We start from the raw sequence: 21,163 nt of genomic DNA on the forward strand, positions 1-21,163 counted from the left end.
TCTCTTATTTTTAGAATAATGTAAATATCGGTGTGTTTTTGTTTGTTCTGCAAAAGCATTAATATGATTTGTGTTATGTCAGTAACGTTTTAAACATTATGCAGTCTATAGAAAAATGGCTTCTAGGTTTGCCAATAAAGTTCTCATTGTATGTTTGACTTGAACAAAATTAAATGAATTGGTATGGCTGGGCGATTTTTTCTAAATAGGGATATATAAGTGAAATGTTTGCGTGCACTGCTGCAATATTGGATCAATTTATTTTACTGTTGTTTACGTCGCAGCTAGAATAAAAGATACCATTCAAAATTATAAACATGTTTGAAAGGGATAGGATTCTATCGTTTATATTTGAACAAAATAAAACAGAAAAAAACAATGAAAAATTAATCCTTACAGACTATTAAAATATATATATTAACTTTACTTTTCAAACTTAATCTGTACTATTTATCTAAAAAGGAGTACGAAGTCTATGTCGATTAACTTTAAAGTCAGTCAATATACAATTAGGATTGAATTTCTTATAATTGTAATTAAGGTAGTACAATAAAATCGTTTATGTTATGAAACTTTTTCAAGTTAAGATATATTGTGCACCAAATATAAATGTTAAATATCATTTCAGGTACCTGCGGACATAGGACAACCCAATATCACGAGATTCACGCTACTCGTACATGGACTGAGCGGGGTCTATTTCCAACAACACGCTCGACTAAATTACGACTCTGGCACGGTCCCAAAACGTTTCGCAGTCCACATTCAGTTAGACAAATCGGTTTACAAACCAGGACAGACAAGTAATGAGTTTACCTTGACAAAATGACTGTTTTGAAAATTAAGTCATTGACAAAACTTGTACTTTGGTTCATTTAAAAACGCATATATTTGTTCCCGTTGTTCCCTTTGAGCAAATGAGTGTGTTTCTGCCTTTGACCAAATAAGTATTAAGAAATAATTAAGTTCTCGCTCTTGACCAAATTAGTGTTTTGTTGCCCTTAAACATATCACAGTTTCGGTCAAATTAGAGATGCTACCTATGACCAAATTAGAACTTCTAAATAATAATAATAATAATAATAATAATAATAATAATAATAATAATAATAATAATAATAATAACTTTATTTAAAGAAGGTAACACATTAAGACATAGAAATCATATTATAAACAAACATAACACACGACTTATTTACAATGTGGCCTTCTGAAAGAACATACACACGCACACACACATAAATGCTTAGAAAGCATAAATTTATGTTATTTCAAACGGGTACGTATTAAAATGTTATACAAAAACATAAAGAAACATGAATATAATACATAAATTATAACATCAATGCCGAACAATACATCAATTTGTACCTAAAGGTTAACAAATCGTATCATTAAAATTTATTTACTGAGTAAGTAGAATAGTCACACATGTATTTAACACCTTACTCGAGATATATATAGTGTAAAAACAATAGTCATGGAATTATGCGTACAATTCTTACAACTGTTTTTGCAATTGATGATGTAAAAAGAACTTCTTGCAGCAGGCTTTAAATGTCTTTTCAGTCGAATGTTTTTTATGTCGAATGTGGGCAATGTCTTGTCGCGTAGAAGATCGTAATCCATATCTTGTATTGTTTGATAACTTTATAATGTTTCTTATATAACTCGGTGTAAGATTGCTAATAGATTTATATACCATAACAGCCGTTTGATATTTGCAACGGTATTCAAATTGAAGCCATTCTAATTGTTTAAATAAGTTATGCGATGGCGTTCTAATAGGCGCAAAGAGAATAATTTTAGCAGCTCTTTTATGAACCATGGTTATTCGTTTCGTATGCGTTTGCTTGCTTTTCTCCCAAACACTACAACAAAAGTCAAACATAGGAAGTATATACGATTTATAAAACAATTGTCTCATTTGATCCGTTAAAAAGTAATTTAGTCTTTCTAAAAGAGCTATCTTTGCAGTTACTTTCTTGCAGACAAAGTCAACTTGCAGATTCCATGACAATGATGAATCAATTCCAAGCAATTTCTTTGAAGTTACATTTTCAATAAGTACTTTGTCTACGAATAATTTGAGTGCAAATGCATTGCTTAACTCTGCATTTGAACCAACCAACATGCAATTCGTTTTCAATGGATGTATTGCCATGTTGTTTATTTTGCACCACTCCGATATTATATCTAAATTTATTTGCAACGTACGTTCATTTTTTTGCGTATTTAAACTTTTTGGATATAGTGTGGTATCATCAGCATATAAGTCAATCAAGGAATTTTCTATTTCAAAGGTAATGTCATAAATATATATATAAGAAAAAGAATAGGTCCAAGAATAGATCCTTGAGGAACTCCAGACCTTATACATCTTCGTGAAGATTGGGAATCCCCAAACTTTACAATTTGGTGTCTATCTTTCAAATACGAAGTTATCAGTTGAACGGAATTATCACTGAAATTTTATAATTTCAATTTATGTAAAAGTATTTGGTGATCTACTAGATCAAAAGCCTTTCGTAAATCAAGGAAGAGAGCACGTACATAGTTTCCATTGTCAATTCCAGCAATCCAATCATCAATAATTCTTATCAACGCTGTGTGACAAGAATGATTTTCTCGAAACCCAGATTGAAATGCATGTATAATATTCGTATTTTTCTAAAATGTTTTCTTAACAACATAGTTGCTACACTTAATCGAACAGGTTTTTGTAGTTCTTCACATAAGTATTGTGAACAATTCATATGTTGCCCTTGACCGAATAACAGCTTCGGAACAATGCACATGCTGCCCTTGAACAAATTAGGGTTTCGGAAAAAAACGGTTTCTACACTTGATGAAAGTAGTGTACTGTGCTGTACGCCAATAAGAGTCTCGGAACGATACATATGTTGCCCTTGACCAAAGTAGGGTTTCTGTACAATATAAATACATGCACGTGGCCGACATGAATGGCATAATACAGGTGCTCTTGACCAAATGAGTTCTTGGACATATTTTCAAATGTTTCCCTTGACCAAAGTCAACAACAATTTAGTTGTTGCACTGGACGAATTGTAGCTTTTGAACACTTTCAATTTTATCCGCACCTATTTTTGCTTACTATTATTCATGCCTCTCTAAGACACCGTTCACATGTTTGTCTTGTAGACCAGTGCAGGAAATCTCCCGATCGCGAAACAAGGAATTTCAAATTCAGTGTTGCCCGATTGGGGAATAAAACACTCAGTCCAGTGACTACATTCAAAACTCCTCGGCCATTTTTATCGGAAACAACCGCGGATGTATATGGACGGTTTACAGTGTCAGAAATCGGTACTGCTAAAATCCGCTGCAAGTAGATCGCATAGTAATTTAATTTAGCAGTTAAACTTAATGACTTTACTCTTGGTAAACTTAATTATATTTGCAATAATACACTTCACTGGCAATTAATTTAAACTAAGATCAACAAATACAAGCTAAAACACTACATTTAATTAATGATATAATTCAAAATTTTACAAACTATTTCTACTGATGTATCGGCATACATCCGAGGTTGTTTTCGATAAAAATGGCCGAGTAGCTCTGAATGCAGTGACTATGGTATAATGATGTTTAGTTTAGTTGACAATCTGAAACCAAGGCTGTCTACCAGAGAGATAAATCTAAACTCATACCGCCCATTACGTTATTTGTACGGTATGTGTCTCTCTTTCAGTGTCTGTTAGACCTTATTTTTGTGCATTCATTGGCATCTGTGCTTGTACTTTAAGCTTTAATTGTATAGTTTAATAGATCTTATGTCCTATTATTTTTATTTTATTGCTATTCATTTTTTTAAAACTGGTATTTGAACAAAACTCATATGTCAAAAAGCGTGTTTTAATCACTTTAATCATAAACTGATGTGTATCCTAGCTATTTCATGTAACTATGGTACTTGAAAATATACATGTTATACACTTTTATAACACAAGTTATATTTATTTGAAAAATGGTTTGGCATTTTAGTTAATTTCCGGACATTCGGAGTCTACTCTGACATGACTGTTTTCAACGGACGCTTCAATGTCGACATTTATGTAAGTTTGATTATAATTCTCTCCCCAGATTAACCCATAAATAATATTTTTGTACAAGTCACTATTCAAATTGCCAAATAAAAACCCGTTCGCCATTCATATGTCATTCTGACCATGAAGTATGAGGCTGTCAATATTAAGACAATATCAAAAACAAATCAATCCTATCCACATATAATAGATGATTTGAAGAGTCATAAATACGCAAAATAAGGACACAATATGGATTCTCTAGCCGTCATTGTATACGTTATTAATGTTATCCCAAGCCTTCGACATAACATCAAACACTCTTGCAAAGTATGCAATTTGGTGCGACATTACAATGACGAGTTATAACCTATTATCGGATTAACATATTCAATGTTCAACTTGTCTCGATGTAAGAGATATGTTTCCGGACATTTTCATTTTTGAAAACCAGGACTGAATATTACCAAGGGATCATAATCGAGTCAGATTCATAGTACAACTCTAGTTGTACTAACAAATGAGCCAAATTTAGGAATTGTATAAAATAAATTACACTGTTCATGAAACTTATACTGAACTTTAACCATTGTACTCTCCTTTCAGGATCCTAAGGGCAACCATATGAAAAAGCTGGCAAACGTCACTTCCGGCACATATGGGGTGCTCGAGGATTTCATGCTCATGGATGAAGAGCCCGTTCTAGGCACATGGCGGATAGAATCACGTGCTTTAAGGCATCGGTACGACGGCGTCGAGTATTTTGAGAAGGTAAATTTAGATTTTGAACATATACTGATCATTATTTACTATTTAATATTTTTACTTAATATTTATGTTGATGAATAACATAACTTTAAGATTTATTATCAATTGTATATAGTAACAAAATTATTTTTACTTAGCAAACATATCATTGAATGGAAGCACCTCAAAATTCTGAACGTTATTTAGAAATTGATGTAATTCGTATTGAATACATTATTATACTGTGCATAAATTTGAATCTAGGTTATATGTTTTATTTCAGTCAAATTCAAAGACATTTCAAGTAGACAAATATGGTAAGAACATGTTAAATAGCTTTGATAAACAATTTCCTTTGAAAGATAAGAAAAATACATGAGTAATATTCCTCTGAAAAGGCTTTCGATATATGACTAACATTTTCCAATTACTAACCCGTCTTTTCTCTACTCGATGTTTTCTTACAGTTCGTGTGCTTATTGAAACACTTTAACACCAGTAAAGCCTGTCTGAATGGGAAAACCCTTTTAATAATACGATGAAGGCTACAGGAACAAGCCCAGTAGTCGAAAATCAGAAATAACTCCTGCTTAGGGGCACAAATACAAGCACAGGTATAAATCCAATGAGAGAGTAAAGATCTCAGTAGCCAGCAACCAAGGTCTAGCCCAAAACGAACAGCGTTGAACCTCAGTAGCAGTAGGTCTAGCGTTAAGAGAACATCCGTTAATCAGTAGCAAACAACCAAAGGTCTAGCGTTAAGAGAACATCCGTTAATCAGTAGCAAACAACCAAAGGTCTAGCGTTAAAAAAACATCCGTTAATCAGAAGCCAACAAACAAATGTCTAGCGTAAAGAGAACACCATTTAACCTCAGTAGGCAACACACTAAGGTCTAACGCCAAAAGAATATCAATTAACCGCAGTAGACAATTAACCAAGTTCTAGCGCAAAGAGAACATCAGTTTACCTCAGTAGGCAACAAACCAAGTTCTAGCGCCAAGAGAACATCAGTTAACCTCAGTAGGCAACAAACCCAAGTCTAGCGACAAGATACCAGCATTGATCTCTGTAGCAACACACAATAATCTAGAGGATATCTTTTGATTTCGTTAGGCAACGAACCAAGGTTAACCACCAAGAGAACAATTTCTAACCTATGTAGCAAACAAAACAGGGTCTAGCGCCACGAGGACATCATTAAAATCAGAAGCCAACAACTACGATTTTGCGCCATAAATACACCCAATGCTCTCAATAGGCTACAACTCAAGGTCTAGTGCGACGAGGATACCACTCTATATGAGACCGAGGTTAAGCCCCACGAGAACTTCATTTAAGGAAACGATCTTATTCAAAATAGAAAGTTGCCATAGATAAGTTCAAAGACTAAAATGTTATATACCTGTTTATCCATGTAAATATTGGCAAAAGAACAAGTACCTCAGTCATTATTAAAAGTTTGTTTCCTCGGTTTTCGCATTTAATTATAAAAATCATTGATTAAGTTAGTCCTGATTAATAGTAATAGAAATTCTTATTCCGAATAGGATTCTCGCTTAAACCAAACAAGGAAATACAAACGTAATGGAAAGGAGATATTTCCAAGGAACAAACAGTTCTTTTAAAGAAATGAAAAAAACACTTTACATTTACATTAACTTCGATGCAAATAGTCGGTTAGAAAATATCGTGCATATATATATATTTAAATTTCTTGCGTACCAGAACATGAAATACTCATGGAACAAGTCAAGTACAGGCTCCATTGCTTTAAACGTTGATTTGCCGCTGATTAAAATCGTTTGCCAAAGTATTGGCTGACGGTAATTAGTATGAATGTACCAAAAGAATGGCTTAATGCGACGCATGTCACATAATAATTTAATTTGAGCAAAGGTATAGTAATGAACATTTAACCAAATTAGTTGTAGAGATAATATTTGGTCTTCCTACACAGCATATGTTTAAAAATAAACCGATTCATTAGATTAATATAAATAACAGCTGGCTGCTGATTTACACAATAAATGTACAGCATATTTGGACAAGATATAGTTTCGACCAAAACACTTTGTTTTCCTGTGTTCTATGATCTAATTTCAAATGAAAAAGGAGTGTATTATGAAAAACAGGAACTAAGATTATCTGTTATGTATCTGATATGTATGTCAATGATGTGACCTAGTTGACGCTTTTGTTTTTCAGTGCTACCGAAATTCGACGTGAATGTCAACTTGCCGTCCTATGTTGTTACCACTGATAAGGAAATGCAAGGGTCTATCACAGCAAAGTAGGAAACCAGTTTACTTATGGTTTAGAGATTACAAATAGCGCTATATTAAACCTCCAAGTGCTTTCCTTCCTAAGCAACGAACTGAATCACATGTGTTGTATAGCTGTTGTATAGTTGTCAAGCACAGCTTAAGCAATAATACAATGAAAACTGAAAAGCAGCTCAAACTCGATATATTCTGTTTAGATACACATACGGGAAACCTTTCATCGGAACAGCAAATGTAACAGCCGACATTAACTACAATGGGGCACCTTGGAAGATCCGGGGCGATGAAGTCATGGTCAAAATATCGCTCGATGTAAGATTTTATTGTGTTCTAGCTGGTCTTTTTTTATCTCGGGATATTTTTAAGCCATGTCGTCGTCGTCGTTTTTCCATAAAGGTATCAAACCACATTGCTATAGTTAAAGCATATCCATATATATGTCCCTTTTTCAACTTGAAAGTATTATGCACATATCGTTGCTATGTTTCTACAAACCTTTTTCATTAGATTTAAATTTATTTGCAACAACAATTGGTTTATTGCAACACGTAACAATACGTTAACTATATATTGCATTTAAATATGAATTTACTAGTCTAATATCCTGAGGGCGGTACAAGTATCTAAGCTATATATAATCATTACTATTTCTAGCTTAACGGTAATGCTAAATTCACGATTCCCTTCGACCAACTCCTGAACGAAGTTGACCCCTATTCATACCAACCACTGGTAGAGAAACTGGCCGGCTATCAACTCATCATAAGGGTGAAGGTCACTGAGAGTCTAAACAATGTCACAAGGGAAGCTACGGGATCGGTGAGTGGATATCGTATGCTTTTTGTCAAGCAATCGCAACTGATCGGTCGGCAATTTCCAGAAATGTCAAAATAACCTTTACAAAGGACCATATCTTATTGGTACATATATTTAGATATTACTTTCAACCATTTTTCCTGGAAAACCATGTCCTATGCTGGATAATTCAAGAACGTATGAACTGATTCTAAATTCATATGAAAAACTACAGAAACAAGCTCAGTAGCCAAAAGTTCAAACAAAAAGACCGTTTCATGGCACAGGGTAAATGCCAAAGTAATATATCGCAAACAAACACATCAAAAACAAGAACAACAACAAGAAACTCCACAAACAACACAGTGCATAAATATATACTATATAAAAAATAGGTGTGTTCATCAAGGATTGCTAGGTACCACCTGAATGGTCAGTAAAATGTAAATTTACTGGTGGTTTCAACCAGTTTTTGTGCACAACCTCGCTCTTATCCAGAATAAAGTTAAAACCTAAAAGGTAAATCTTATCAAAGTATGCATTAACTTGAGGAAACTTAATAATAAGACCCCAAGTGAACCCCAAGTACTTCAATGATTAGGGATCCCAAGGCTTATTGCAAATATTACATTGTAATAGAAACCATGTTGTGGTATACACCATACTTTGCATTATGTAAATCCATAATGTAAAGCTGATGGTTCAATATATTATGTACATAGATAAATATCCAGAAGGTTATACAATATGGACCCCGGATATGAACAATTTGTATAATTTGTTGGTCGCGATCTTAATTGCAGATGGCAAAACAATATCGAGTCGTAAACACACAATTACCCAAGGTTGTATTGTAGTGATAACAGTGGATGCCGGCAATGTAACTTTTAATAACATTACAGTTGCATGTTAAATATATTGTGCATTTATGAGATTTTTTTCCGTATAAGCAAAAATGTTAAAATTTAAAAAAATCTAACATATTTAATATTAGGTTCTCTTCTACAAAGAACCATTCAGAGTGTCGTTCGCTCGTGATAGCAGTCCAACCTTCTTCAAACCTGGCCTGCCTTACGTTGGACACGTACGTATGAAAAAAAAACTGTGTTCACTTTGTTTTATTTGTGAATTTACTCTTAAAATAATTGATTATATATGTTTTTCTCAAAAATACAGGTGCCATGGAAACATTTAAGTTTTTTGCACACATTTCGGCTATTTTCCTAAAAAGGTAGAGAAAGCAATCTATTCTAATAATGAAAATGAAGTATGTGACGTCAATGTCATGCATTTCAGACATTCTAGCTGAAATGTTGCTGCATAATATAACAATTTCGAGTGTACAGTTTAGTTGTGGTAAATATTTAACTGAAACTCTATTTTGATAGAAACTATTCACTTTTTGGACCTTATAGATCAAGTTAACGCAAGCTGACGGCCGTCCAGTCATATCTAACGCAACGGATATTTTGTTACGGAGTTACGTAAAATTTTACGACAAAAGCGCACACTCTACCGGACAAGCATTTCGCTCCATCACCAACTGGTATTATCGAGTTTATGGTTGATCCTCCAGAAAACGCCACCTCTCTCCATCTTCAAGTACGTTAAATCAGTATTATTTAATGTATTTTCTTCCCCAGAATATATTACGCGTAAAAGGCTTTTCACAGATCTTAAAATCGAACTAGTTAATACATTGAAAAAGTCTAATCTAAAGCGAGAAGTGCAAGGTTTATTGAACGCAGAAACTTCGTCTTGTGTACCAAATGGAAAAAGTTAATTCATTATTCAATACATTCCATAGGGTTGTCTGAATTGTTACGTATGGGACAATTAAATTCATCATTATGTCATGCAGTGATGTTAACACAATTTTAATAAATTTTCTCTTATACCTTTATTTCATAATATTAGAAACTTAAACGTTGGTTTATGCGTGTTGACAATACAACTGGGTTTATTACTGCATAAATATTTTAATAAGTTGCAAATTAACATTATATGATTGTCTTACTATGTGTAAGTCGAGTTGCTTTTACTTTCGAGATTGTCTTTGGTAGGTTTGGGTCGAGTAGACAATTAACGTAAGGATATCAGTTCTTAGGTATAGCCCGAGTAGATATTAACATTAGTTATTAAATGTCTAATATGAAGAATGAACGCATATCAACATTATGATTGGTTGTGCTTAGGTTGAGTACAAAGGACTTACCAACACCTACGACATGACAAAGCCGTCCTGGTTGATTGAAAATGGGAACCTTCAGCTGTCTCAAGTCAATTCATCAATGGTAGGAAACATATTATTTCTTTTGATTGTTTTCATATTCACCTGAAACCCCGCCCAGTGACATTTCCAACAGAAGTTTCACCCTTATTGCTCAAATATGTCAACTGACGTGATTTTGATATAACCCTTATATTGCTGCAATAAAATCAAAATTAAAAGTATGAATGTTTCAAAATGAAACAATATCAATATCAAACTTGAAAAATATTTATACTCTATTTAACCTAAAATGACAGCCATTAATAAATGATCCAACGATAATTGACAAAAATAAACTTCAAAATACAACATCGCATGTAACGATGCTATGTTAGGAGCATGCTTGCGATCGATCGGTATGTTGAATTATGTATTAAGGATTAATAACGATACTGATGACTGATACTTATTCGTAAATTAATATTCCATTTTTTTCAGATCGGGGAAGTCGTTGATTTTCAGTTACTTGGTGCGGTGCCACTTGGAAAGGTTTTCTACTATGTAAGGCCTTCGTTCGTTTCATATTTTAACCAATATACCAGAAAGATTATTCCTTGTATTCTGTTAAGTAAAGTCATAAATTGTGTTCCAATCCGAAGCGTCTCCACATATTGCGCGGTATGTAAACGGAAATACACTGCAGAAGGTTATTACCCGTTCAAAGAAAAACTGGAATTATCTGTAAGCGAGCGCGTCCATAACATTCGCACAGAATGTCTAGATGAACGGGATGCCCTCTGAAAGGCCCAGTGATAAGACTACAAAAATGATCTTGTTTCAGGTGATAACAAACGACCACGTTACCCTATCAGGAGCACTAGACTCGATATCCAAGACTGAGCATATCCACTTTCAAGTTCGGGACGATATGAAACCATACAGCAAACTAATCGTGTATTACTTCACCACGGATTCCTGGAATGCGGATTCCATTCATTTTGTTGCAAAGACATCCGCTGATGTCTTCCAAAACAAGGTATAACGCCTAAGGCCAAAGCCATAATGCTGGATTATGTCTACAATAGTATCATTTTTGTCAAAGGGTTTCTCGTACATATTTCATTTTCGCTTTATCTTCAAAATGAGTTCAAGTTGAGGTTTTGTATTTATTACTTTGTACAAAAAATATCTAACAGATGAAAAAAATGTACACACAAATTTCAAAACTATACTTAATCAACCTTCAAAATATATAACTCTGGATTTTCAATAAAAATCGAAAATATTTTGTCAAACTTGAGGACAAAATAACTTTTTATTTAACCTTCTAATGGCGATTTACCATTATTACAAGAAATTATAAAAAAAAAAAAACATTAAACATGAACTCTTTTTGTTTCGATTTTTGACCCTATACAACATTAGTGAGCCATTAAATACCAATCCATTCCAACTGGATAGAAGCTCAAACTTTCTTAACCATGTTTAAATTTGATCGAGTTAATAAAATGTCAATTCTTTGTAATTCATGTATTCCTTACCCAGATAACAAAAATATCTGATCATGAATGGCTTGGAGAGTCTTTATTTTTAAATTGTTTTATTAAGTAGAAAGGATGTTCGTCATAATCATGATAAGTTATATTATTAATGATAATACATGCACTTGACCCGTTTCAGATATCAATGTCGTTTGACAAAACTCAAGCCGAACCAGCTGAGAATGTTTCTCTTCAAATTTCCACTGATGCTGACTCTCTAGTGAACATTCTTGCCGTAGACCAGAGTGTTTTATTGTTGGCTACTGGAAATGACATCACCCAATCTGATGTATGTGTAACCGCAATATCATACGTAGTGATCTTCCTTTACGGGCAGATAAGATCTCTTCCACCATTTACGACAATCGCTTTCAGCTCAATAAGACTTTTTTGAAAATTGTTTTTTTAAAGTATTTACGCAAGATGTCAGTAAAGTTCATTTAAATAACGTCGTGTTATAATTTAATTTTTTTTTTTTTTTTTACTTTTTGAGTGACGTCACGTGATTTCGATTATCACGGCATGTACGACTTGTGGCGGTGATTGCTTTTAGCTAAGGGATATAACTGCAATGGCTGGTTTGGTGTAACCGATGCTCCTTAAGCTCGGATGCAACAGCTAGCTTCAATGAGTCACTGGTTACCGGTCTTCCTGCTCGTTTGTCATCGTTGATGTCCTCTCTCCCATTTGAAAATCTCCCGTGCCACTTGTAAACTAAACTTCGCTTACATGATTGTCCGGTGTTTCCCTGGTTCATGAACTTGAGCGTGTCGGTGGGCGTCATTCCGACTCTAACGCAATGCTTAATGACAGCCCGCTTCTCAACGTTATCCATTGACGTCATTTACTTGAAGATAATCCTAGTGTGGGTATTTTAAAAGGTCAGCGCACCGTTGTTGTTTATGGTATGACGTCAAAACTTCGTATATACATGATCGACACGTCAAAGTGACGTCAGTAAAAGTCTCGCCTGAATCACACGCTCTTTTCCCGCAAAAATGACGTACTTTATATAACATTGTTATGTTAGATACAGCGCCATTTCAAAGTGCGCCGCGTTGTTGACAGTGTATAATAATAAATCAATATAACATATTTAAAATATGAAATAAGTTAGTAATTAATTTCCATATTTATTAAATCACATGTGAAATATGATGTTAAAAACAATTCAAGAAAAAAAAAGATGTACAATAAGCGACAAAAAGGGGTCGTTCACTAACTTATTGACTCCCCCTCGTATTTACTGCCGTTTGCAAATAAACTAAGCATAGACAACTTGCCAATCATCTAATTAAGGTGCGGTCATTATGCCTATTTGCTACGAATACAAAGTTAGTTTGTGCCGCACCGAAAAAATGTAATCCTGCAGAAAAATGGACGAAGGTTCGATTTAAACAAAAACAAAACGCAAAATATTTATAAGTCAACTTTCTTTTAGAGCAATTTCGGAAACTGTCAATATGTAAAATCTTCACCAGCTCTAATAAATAAGCATTCCAAAAACGGACTATTTTACAGGTAATAACCTCACTACGTCCGAACGACAGACCTTCCCAGAATGCCGCCTCTATGCACGACCCAAAACAGATCATGCAGGTATTTATACAATGTATCCTTATTATTTATTTTCAATTTGTCAGCAACCAAAATTGCATATTGACACTTATTTCTTAACTGATTTGCCATTGAGCAAGATCAAATTATGCTGTTGGGGTATTGTTGGTTCTGTCCATGTAGTTGAATTTGCAAACATTATTATAGTCATAAGTTTAACTTTTATTTACAGACCTCGGGTATACAGGTTCTCTCGGATGTAACCAGTTTTTCCTGGGCAGCCCCTCACTATAAACGACAAGTGGACTGTTTCCCCGGAGGTATACATCGTACAAAATTTAACACTTTTGCAAAGTCGAGAATAAGGCACTTAACTTTACAAACAAGTCAAAACAAGATTTGATCGGTGTTACTTATCGGAGTCCATGGTATTAATAACAAACCTGTTAATCGATGAAATCAATGGTGTATGGCCAAAACAGTAACACAAATGGCATGTAAAATAACATCCATTCCTTCGGAAATTTTGACACAACTGTAACAAAAATGCATAAAACATCAATATTTGAACTTGAATATAAAAATCTGCAATCTTATTTTTTTGTCAGCAGTCTTATATAATTGGTTTTCATGCATTTTCGCAAAAGTTAGCTCGTTCCAAGTAAATAAAAAAAACTGTCAAAACGTTCAAAGAGTGCAGCTTTAATGATGAATAAAAAAGATAAAATAAACGGTTCAATATCTTTGGAGGAATTGTTCGCATATGCATAATATTAAATAAATGGTCTTTTTTGAACACAATATTCATCCATTTTGATAACAGCAGATTTTTACGATGTCTCGAAGCGTTCCTATGGCGCCAAAAGTTAAAGTTTATATTTGTTCCCAACATATTATCATTCGGGTGTCCTTAAAAGACACACATTGGATACCAGGCATGCTCCATGTTCCAGGTCCAATGCCTGGAAGTACATATGCTTCGGGAATGTTTCCAACGTATGTGCCAAATATGGTTCCAACTCCAGCTCCAGGCATGACATATGCTCCGGGAATGTTTCCAACGTATGTGCCAGGTATGGTTCCAACTCCAGCTCCAGGCATGACATATGCTCCCGGTATCATATCGACAGGTATTTTAAGGCATTTCAAAAATCTTACATATCGTTTGTTTATTACAAGGTGGTACATATCCCAGTATGATCACCTCAACCGTTCCTTGGATGTATTTAAGTGTGGCATTTGCAATGACCACAACACCTGCATCCTATCCTCATGGAGCAGGAACAGGTACAGTTTCTCTACGGCACTCTTCTGTAAGTTTGTATGTTGACATTTCAGGATGCTACGATGCGAAAAGGGTGTGAGAGACCAACAATTTAAAGTTGCATTATTTCTGTTTTTCATTCAGTTTTAATTGCAATCGTTTGCAAGAATAACACATACATTGTTTTCTACATGTTTTGGTAAAGAGCTTATTTGTAGTATTACTTTCAGTATACGTTTAAAATATTCATATTCTATACATTAAAAATAGCTCCAAAATTTAAGTAAATACACATGGGATACACTAAAAACGGCAAACACACCAGTTTGTGCCTTTATTAAGGTTATAATACATAGATGGAATAGTTCGTTGTTTGCCCTTAGAAAATGACCTCTAGTATAATACACAGTTGACAATATGCTTGATTGCCTTTAACCAAACGGCCTATAATAGTATAATACACACTTGGAATACATGTATATTGATCTTTTGAATGACAGGTAACTCCGGATCCACGCTACAGGAAGTTAAACACACGAGAGAAAATTTCCCCGAGACTTGGTTGTGGACAAACATAGTTTCTGAGTATGTTTTATAACTTTATACACGTTTCAGAAGTTCACATTCATATGTGCATTATCCTTTTTCCCGGTATTTTTAAGGCAAGTCTTAAGAACAAAGGATCGCGTCTGGTGATAGAGTAGCCGTTTGATCAACATTACATTACCTACATCATTGACCTTAGTCATTTCAATCGATCTTGCTTAAAAAATCTCTGAAATTGTTAACATGTATTTACTGTTGAAAACGAACAAATGTCGGCACCTACTCAACACTTTATTTTGAAACACAGTCATGGTTAATAGATGAGGTTAGATCATTTGAAATGGCAAGTTTTCTTAGTTTTTTTACCACTAACGAACCTTCAGAAAGTAATACAATTCCTGTATAAAGAGCAGATGTTCTCCATACCCAACAAGTTGTCACTAAATCTTAAGGAATAGCGAAATTTTCAGTTATAGATGAAACAATCAAATCAGTCTTTAGCAGATTCTGTTATATATGCCTACAATCTGTGCCTTTTGCAACTCGTATGTTTGTTTGGAAGGGAACAAAGAGTTTTGCAAGGTGTCAATTGAACATTTAAGACCATTTGTAGACTTCAATGTATTTGCTTCCAGGTTCTGTCGATAGTGTTCTATAAAAATATTTTGTTTTAAAGAAACCTCTTTAATGTAAAGAAAAAATGTGTCAACAGCTGACGAGTAAATGTGTAGTCGTCGACTATTTCTCTATTACAGGCATAGCAAATTAACACCGGATTTAAAAGTCTAAATAGATGTAAAGACATGTTTTACGAAACGGACTGATTAGAAAATAAAAACCATAGGAAAGCAACTAAGCAACCTGCTTTATGTTAAAATATTTGGTCTGACGAAAAAGCCTAAATCAAAATTAAACAGGTAAATGTTTTAAAAAATGATCAGTTTTTGACTACGAAATACAAGTGTTTCAGTGACTTTACCATATACTTCGGGTAAATCAAATGAATGTCTGTCACCTTTTTTGTTTCTTGCTGTATCATAAAGAATACCATTCTTGTAACAAAGCAAAGCAAATAAGCAAAACTGGTATTGCTTCCGTATCATTTTTTGTGTTAAAACCCTTCGCACTAGATTAGAGAATATCCGGGAAGATGAAAGTAGGTTCTCCTACAACATAATTATATGTACGTGTACTGTAAATAAGACTGTGTATATTTGGGTGCATTTTCGTGTTTAAGTCAAAACGGCGCCGCTGTAATCTCTGCGACGGTTCCGGACACGATTACTTCCTGGTACGCTACGGCCTTCTCGGTTAACGCATTGTCTGGACTTGGAATCACCGATGGGCCATCAAAGGTAAGCCTTATAATTAAGGTTTGGGATACATGTAAGTTATACTATTTTTATATCATTATAAAGAAAGCGTTACACGGATATTGTAAATGCTGTTCAGGGTAGTGTCCTTGGTTGAGTACCAGTATTGAGTTCGAACAAACGACCACTTGGGTGGGAAATGGACACCTTTAGACTTTTGACTACACCCACTCTCATTTGTTTTGAAACATCAAACTTCAATGCTATGTAAAATCTGTTATGTTATGAAAATATTGCTATTTTGACTGGAATGGAACAATTTGGAAAAAGACATCTTTGCGACTTGACAATCACACATTGTATATCATGCTTCATGCCCTTTGGCTGTATAATAAACTGACCCAGCCGTTACACTATCACAACTTCTATATATATGTAATGAAACGTGGTGTGATACGAGAAACACCAGGTGCAGTCCCTAGCTGATTGCGAATACATCTCACGCGATCGTAAAACATCCGGATATGGCACTAATTGGCTGGTTTTGAGATCATGGTACACATTTCGATAAGGCAAAGACAACAGTCAAGAATCAAAATACATGTACATTCTATGTTTGTTGAATCATTTGTCTTAATTGCTTTATGTAAAATCCCTTATAACTTGTCTAAATATTTGATCTTAAATTAACTTGGGTATAGATGTTCGCAAAGATAATTTGCATACTTGTCATAAGCCATATGAATTAATTCAAGTGCAAAGTTATGTAAGTTAATCAACAAAGAAACCGGCTGATGGTGCATCGGAAACTGGACGTGATTTGATTGTGAAACCCTTTTTTGAGGGGTAAATGTTTAAGTTTCAGTATTGGTGAATTAAAACATTTAGCAAATGCAAGTTTAGTCCGAATGAATTCACAATTATCTGTGCACGGACCAAATGATTTCATAGATGAATCGCACTTCTGAAATATTCAATTTCAATAATACAATATGTACTATCTTTAAAGCACACATTTATCCTGGATAATTATTAAAAAAACCTAAAAGTAATAATTCCAAGACAGAAAAACACCTAGTTTATAAGCGACCGTTTGCACACGCCATGAACCTTATATAAACCATCCAAAACGTGTTGTTTCTAAGATAAGAGGTATTTCGAAGACTATTGGAGTATGATTACAATTGGAAGAACATGCGCTCTTCTTCAGAAATGCAATATGAATGAAAATATCATAACGTTGAAAAGTAATGCATTTTGACAATGATTTTGCTTCCTTTTCACTTTAATTTAGTTCACGACGTTCCGGCCATTCTTCGTCAGTCTGAATCTGCCCTACTCTGTGGTGAGAGGCGAGCAGGTCGTCCTGCAATCAAACATCTTCAACTACATGGGCCAGGACCTCGACGTATGTGCAGTTAAAAATAACTTATCAGTTATTTTAAACATTAGTGGATTTCTGTTGAGATCGATATGTAGTTCTGCTGATCAAGTGATATTTATCGAATATGCATATACAATCAAAAGAACAATATATAACGTATGTACAGCGTAAAATCGCATTATTAGTATGGAAAAATGGTTGAGACCATGTGAATAAATTAACGATTTATGTGAATTTGATTGATTAAATATTACATGGGTCTGCAATTAAATTAATATTAATGTGGAAAAAGCACGGATTCCATGTAGTTCAACTTTTCTTTTAATCACACCGTTACATCATATTTGGACAATCAACTTATGCACTACGAAATGAAAATCAAGTGTGTTAGAATAAAAATTATTCGCACTTTCTGGAATCTGACTCTCTCATCAAAATAATGCCAGAGCATAAAACATTTCAGGTGACAGTAACATTGGATAAATCCGATGACTTTGACGTCATTCAAAACAAGAGTGGCCATGTGACATACCAATCCATAGATGTTGTCACTCAAATACACGTAAGTACAACAGGAGTGGCCATGTGACGTACCAATCCATAGATGTTTTGTCACTCAAATACACGTAAGTACAACAAGAGTGAACATGTGACGTACCAATCCATAGATGTTGTCACTCAAATACACGTAAGTACAACAAGAGTGAACATGTGACGTACCAATCCATATATGTTTTGTCACTCAAATACACGTAAGTACAACAAGAGTGAACATGTGACGTACCAATCCATAGATGTTGTCACTCAAATACACGTAAGTACAACAAGAGTGGACATGTGACGTACCAATCCATAGATGTTGTCACTCAAATACACGTATGTACAACAAGAGTGAACATGTGACGTACCAATCCATAGATGTTGTCACTCCAATAAACGTCAATACAACAAGAGTGGACATGTGACGTACCAATCCATAGATGTTGTCACTCAAATACACGTAAGTACACATAGAGCTTATCCGGTGCACTTTCTCGAGTCACCGGATATTATGTTTTATTTAAAAACAGCTGTAAGGGCATGTGCTAAATATCTTGTTCCAAATTATCGCCGATCGGCTTCAGGTAAATGGCGAACTTATAACCTGACTAAATAATAACAGCCAACTTAAATTACGTGCTTGTTGGCAGCAATCTAATATAAGTTTGTTGTTCTTCACTTAAACTCCACAGTACATGCAAATACATGGGGGTTAATACAGAGCATATTGTAAAAAGCCACATTAGAAGGTCTTAATTGTGTCATCATTCTTAAATCAAATGGATACATTTGAAAAAGAAATAAGATGAGAATTCAATATGTATACATATTCTTTCATTAAACTGTTGTGATAGCATTGAGAGTGTAATTCTTTGTGATGCAATCGTTGATGTAATTATCTCTTTTATTTGCTCCTCAGGTCAAAGCAGGAGCGGCAGCGTCAGTTTTCGTGCCAATTGTCCCTCGTATCGTCGGTCAAGCGGAGATATCTGTAAAAGCGCAGTCACCTTTCTCAGCAGATGGTGTCAAACGACAACTTAAGGTGCGGGGTTTTGACTAAAATAATATATATATATTAAGTTACGTAATACATCTAACACATATAAACTTATTTCTTCTTAATCGATCAGGGGCAGTCTCCATATAGGAATAATAAATTTATTTACGGCTTTAAATAATATAGTCCAAATAAATGAGACAGGTATTACCGGGCTCTGATTCTTTAACGATGAAAAGGGAATACATCTGTATCGAACTTCATTCCACGCTCTGTAATATTCCATCACACAGTTGAACAACAGGAAAACAATACTTCAACGAGCATAATTTTATTTGTATTTATTTCAGTTTTTAAGGAAATATTTAATGTTATTGCAATGTATCATAACTTAAACATTTACTTTCAAGATTTCTACCAGACCTCATAATGCAATATTTTTCAGTCATATATAATTTATAGTGTGAACAAGATTCAAACGTTAATCCTTTTATGCAAACACGTCACTAGGTCGAGGCTGAAGGAAAGAAGATGCACTACAACGTTCCCTTACTGATAAGCGAGCTGAACCCGACCGACGTGGTTTTGGCTTTCCCCGATAACCTCGTGCCAGACTCGCAGAAAATTCAAGTTGCTGCTATTGGTGTGTGATTCCTTTTTGTTTTCGAAGTTTTTCCGGTTTCTTCTTAATATAAGTATATTGGATTTTTAAGATAAATCTGTTATGACCGGCTGCTCAACTTTCCTAACCTAGTTTCCAGGGTTCAATAAAAGGGATTTCACCAATTTTTTTTAAAGTTTAATTGTCAGTCATTGTAGTTTAAAGCTAGATTTGACAAGAAACCGCTGATCAATTGGCCATAAATAAGTTTTTCACTATAGTCACTGAATATTAATTGCCAAGTTCTAAGTGACATAATGAGCCCTTCTGTAAACAATCGTACGGGGTGTGCTTTTATTTTTACTATATTTTCTCGTTCTATGCGGCATAATGGCCACCGTATGTAAAGAGCTATATTACACTATAGTTTAATAATCTCGTTCTAGGCAATATAACGCTTTACATCTACGTTCTTATGGTTTTATTTTAACCATTTTGCTCCTTCAAGGTGATATTATGGGCCCTACCGTAAAGAATCTAAAGTCTCTGTTACGCTTGCCGACTGGTTGCGGTGAGCAGACGATGACGAGTTTTGCACCTGATGTGTTCGTGTACAACTACCTGCAGGCCTCAAATCAACTTACGCCGGAAATTGCAGATATGGCTAAACACTACATGAACAGAGGTTTAAAAGTTTAATTGATTTTCTTTTTTGTTTTATATATAATTGATCTGCAACCAGCAGTTCTCAGTAATTATGACGTAAGTATTGCGTGTTTTACTGTGTGTTTTGTCATGCTGTTTCGATTTTAAAACTCACAGGTTGGTGCTGTTTCTGTTTTTTTAATTTCATATGTTATGGCGGCGCCATGGGTTAACTCAATTCCTTTTATGTAAAGGGTGTTTTCTAAACATGCAAAAACCTGACAATTTGAACGTTTAACACTTGGCGTAAAAAAACAATCAAAGGAATGAAACAATAGTTCGCCTCTTCATCAAATCAAAGCAATAATAGTGTAGTAAAATATAAATAAATGTGTGGTTATAAATTGACACACTGAAAAATAATTATTTACTAACTAGGCTATTTGTTTCAACTTTATCCAGGTTACCAACGTGAGCTTACGTTCCAGAGATCAGATGGATCCTTCAGTATCTGGGGCCAACAGGACTATCAGGGAAGCATGTGGTATGCATGTCTTATTCGTTTATATGTCCGCAAGTATAAGGCACAATATACAGCCATATTAGCATTTGACATTTTAAAGTACAACTTTTGCCATAGAATCGTTTTGTTTTGAAAATTGGGTCGGATTGTATTTATAAACATTC

At 34.4% G+C, this 21,163-nt stretch overlaps 1 protein-coding gene across 1 annotated transcript in view; it reads left to right on the top strand.

The window, feature by feature from the left end:
* Nucleotides 1-21,163, top strand: part of LOC128215447 (CD109 antigen-like) — a 34,408-nt gene that overhangs the window by 7,052 nt on the left and 6,193 nt on the right. The window contains 24 exon segments of the mRNA XM_052922164.1: nt 629-803; nt 4,009-4,079; nt 4,656-4,820; nt 5,080-5,113; nt 7,005-7,089; nt 7,279-7,393; nt 7,736-7,900; nt 8,871-8,960; nt 9,292-9,374; nt 9,376-9,478; nt 10,072-10,170; nt 10,587-10,649; nt 10,930-11,124; nt 11,769-11,918; nt 13,151-13,228; nt 13,419-13,506; nt 14,951-15,035; nt 16,234-16,351; nt 17,604-17,717; nt 18,157-18,255; nt 19,153-19,275; nt 19,741-19,873; nt 20,340-20,516; nt 20,939-21,020. Of these exon segments, the coding sequence (XP_052778124.1) occupies nt 629-803; nt 4,009-4,079; nt 4,656-4,820; nt 5,080-5,113; nt 7,005-7,089; nt 7,279-7,393; nt 7,736-7,900; nt 8,871-8,960; nt 9,292-9,374; nt 9,376-9,478; nt 10,072-10,170; nt 10,587-10,649; nt 10,930-11,124; nt 11,769-11,918; nt 13,151-13,228; nt 13,419-13,506; nt 14,951-15,035; nt 16,234-16,351; nt 17,604-17,717; nt 18,157-18,255; nt 19,153-19,275; nt 19,741-19,873; nt 20,340-20,516; nt 20,939-21,020 (2,690 nt within the window).

The sequence above is a fragment of the Mya arenaria genome, chromosome 1 (assembly GCF_026914265.1).
Source record: "Mya arenaria isolate MELC-2E11 chromosome 1, ASM2691426v1".
NCBI classification, from domain to species: domain Eukaryota; kingdom Metazoa; phylum Mollusca; class Bivalvia; order Myida; family Myidae; genus Mya; species Mya arenaria.